The 2,879-nt window shown below is 52.6% G+C and overlaps 1 protein-coding gene across 1 annotated transcript in view; it reads left to right on the top strand.

Annotated features, from left to right (window-relative positions):
• Nucleotides 1–1,926: 1,926 nt before the first annotated feature.
• Nucleotides 1,927–2,879, top strand: part of EMWEY_00049950 (zinc finger (C2H2 type) protein, putative) — a gene marked incomplete at both ends in the record, with an annotated part of 4,190 nt that continues 3,237 nt past the window's right edge. The window contains one exon of the mRNA XM_013479543.1: nt 1,927–2,879. This exon is cut by the window's right edge and continues 832 nt beyond it. Coding sequence (XP_013334997.1) covers nt 1,927–2,879 — 953 coding nt within the window.

Below are 2,879 nucleotides of genomic sequence, written 5' to 3'. Positions count from 1 at the left end.
TCTTACTTTTTTTGTTAGTCCCTTCTTTTTATTCTCTCTTGCTGCTGCTGCTGCAGCAGCAGCAGCAGCAGCAGCAGAAGCTGTGTGCTGCTGCATGCGGGGCCCCCCGCAGCAATATGTGGCCATCAGTCGAGGGTTTAGGGTTTAGGGTTTAGGGTTTAGGGTTTAGTGTCTCCGTTTTTTGTTTATTATATATTTATTTATGTGTCTCCTTTTAGGGTTTAGGGGACAAATATAAATAAATATATAAATAAATAAATAAATAAATAAATAAATAAATAAATAAATAAATAAATATTTTTATTATAATTATTTATTTATTTATTATTTATAATATAATTATATAATTAATTATTTATATATTTAGTGTTTATACAAAAGGAGACACTTCTGTCTCCTCCTAAACATACCACGAGACTATTAGGGTTTAGGGTTTATAATTTAGGGTTTAGGGTTTAGGGTTTACAATTTAGGGTTTAGGGTTTAGGGTTTAGCTAGGGGAGAACTCTCTGCCCTCGTCATCTCCGAAAGGAGACAACAGACCACGCAAGCCCTATTGACCAGCAGCAGCAGCAGCAGCAACAGCAGCAGCAACAACAACAGCAGCAGCTGCTGCTGCAGCTGTTGCTGCTGCTGCACTGTCTATGCCTATATATACACTAAGAGGCAACTTGCTGCTATAGGGACCACTGGCCTATTATTAGGGTTTAGGGTTTAGCTGCTGCTGTTTTGCTGACGCGCTGCTGCTGTGCTGCTGCTGCTGAGTTGTATCTGCGCTGCTGGTGTGCTGCTCTTGTTGTGTTGCTGCTGCTGTGTTGCTCCTGTGCTGCTGTTGCTGCTGCTGCTGCACTAGTGAACAACGAGGTAGTGTTGCTGCTGCTGTTGCTGCTGCTGCTGCATGCACAACGTTACCCTTAATTATAAATATAATTAATTAAAAATATTTATTTTATTAATGCAAAATATAAATAAATTAATAAATATGTTTTGCTGCTGCTGCTGCTGCTGCTGCTGCTGTTTGCATGCACCTGCCTTCCATGCTGCGGGGCCCCTAGGGGGCCCCAAGGGGCCCCAAGGAAATGGGTACTGCAGCAATAAAACTTAGATCTACAATAAATTAAGAATATATATACTAGCAGCAGCTGCAGCATCTGCAGCAGCAGCAGAAGAAAGGGCAACAGCAACTGCAGCAGCAGCAGCAGCGACTGCAGCGGGAGTAGCATCGAGACCACCAGCGACTCAACTAGCAGCAGCTGCTGCAGCAAAAACAGCAGCAGGATCAGCAACAGTAATAATACCAGCAGCAGCAGCAACAACAACAGCAACATTAATAACAACAACAACAGCAGCAGCAGCAGCAGCAGCAGCAGCAATATTAGCAACGCCTCCAGCAGCGGAGGACCATTGAGGGCCTCTCGAGTTAGAAGCAGCAGCTGCTGCTGCTGCGGCCGCTGCCGCTGCTGCTGCTGCTGCTGCTTCGTGTGTCACAGCAGCAGCACAGGGTGCAATGCGCAGCAATTCTAATCAAGAAATCAACACCCTAAACCCTAAACCCTAAACCCTTGGGGGCCCATGGGGGGCCCCTCAGGAGGCAGGGGCCCCCGACACCGGGGTCCCTCCCTTCGGATCTCCTATGAGAATCTTGCTGCTGCTGCAGCACCTGCTGCTGCTGCTGCTGCTGCGCCGAGTGCGCCAGGCGCTGCTGACAGGGGCTCGTCGGGAGTGCAGCAGCAGCAGCAGCAGCGGCAGCACCGGCGGCAGCCCCATGACTTTCAGAAGAAGCGCCAAAGGCTTTGCATGCAGCAGCAGCAGCAGCAGCAACAGCAGCAGCAGCAGCAGCCAATGCCGCAGCAACCGGGCAGCATTCCGATGCATGTACACCCCAGCAGCAACAGCAGCAGCAGCAGCTTTTGCTGCTCCCCCCCAATGAAGGGAGCCTGCAACAACTCCTATGGGCAGCAGCAGCTGCTGCTGCAGCAGCCGCAGCAGCAGCAGCAGCAGCCGCAGCCACCGCCGCCGCCTCCCCCACCAGATTGGTCACAGCAGCAGCAGCAGCAGCAGCAGCAGCTGATGCAGCCTCCTAGTATGGGGATGCCCCAACAGCAACCGCTGCTGCAGCAGCAACAACCGCAGCTGCAGCAGCAAGCGGTGCAATACCAGCTGCTGCAGCAGCATGGAATGGATCTGCAGCAGCCGCAGCAAATACAGCAGCTGCAGCAGCCACAGCAAATGCAGCTCCTGCAGCAGCCGCAGCAAATGCAGCAGCTGCAGCAGCCGCAGCAAATGCAGCAAACCTTCCAACAGCAGCCGATGCAGCAGCACCTGCAGCAGCAGCAACCACTGCAGCAACAACTGCAGCAGCCACTGCAGCAGCAAATGCAGCAGCCACTACAGCAGCAAATGCAGCAGCCACTGCAGCAGCAAATGCAGCAGCCACTGCAGCAGCAAATGCAGCAGCCTCTGCAGCAGCAAATGCAGCTCCAGCCACAGATGCAGCAGCAGCAGCTGCAGCCACAGCAGCTACAGCAGCCACTGCAGCAGCAACAATTGCAGCAGCAGCCAATACAGCAGCAACCCCTGCAGCAGCAACCAGTGCAGCAGCAACCGCTGCAGCAGCAACCATTGCAGCAACCGCCGCTGCAGCAGCAACCACTGCAGCAGCCACCGCTGCAGCAGCAACCGGTGACGGGGCTGCCTGCTATGCAACCACTGCAGCAGCAACCACTGCAGCAGCAGCCAATGCAGCAGCAGCCAATGCAGCAGCAGCCAATGCCGCAGCAGCCAATGCAGCCACAGCCACTACAGCAGCAGTACCTGCAGCAGCAGCAGCAGCAACCGCAGATGCAGCAGCAACAACAGCTGCAGCAGCAAAATTTCTG

This window comes from Eimeria maxima, genomic scaffold (genome assembly GCF_000499605.1).
Source record: "Eimeria maxima Weybridge genomic scaffold, Emw_scaff1210, whole genome shotgun sequence".
NCBI classification, from domain to species: Eukaryota; Apicomplexa; class Conoidasida; order Eucoccidiorida; family Eimeriidae; genus Eimeria; species Eimeria maxima.
The sequence above is the reverse complement of the archived record's forward strand: the minus strand, read 5'-3'. Positions and strand labels throughout refer to the sequence as shown.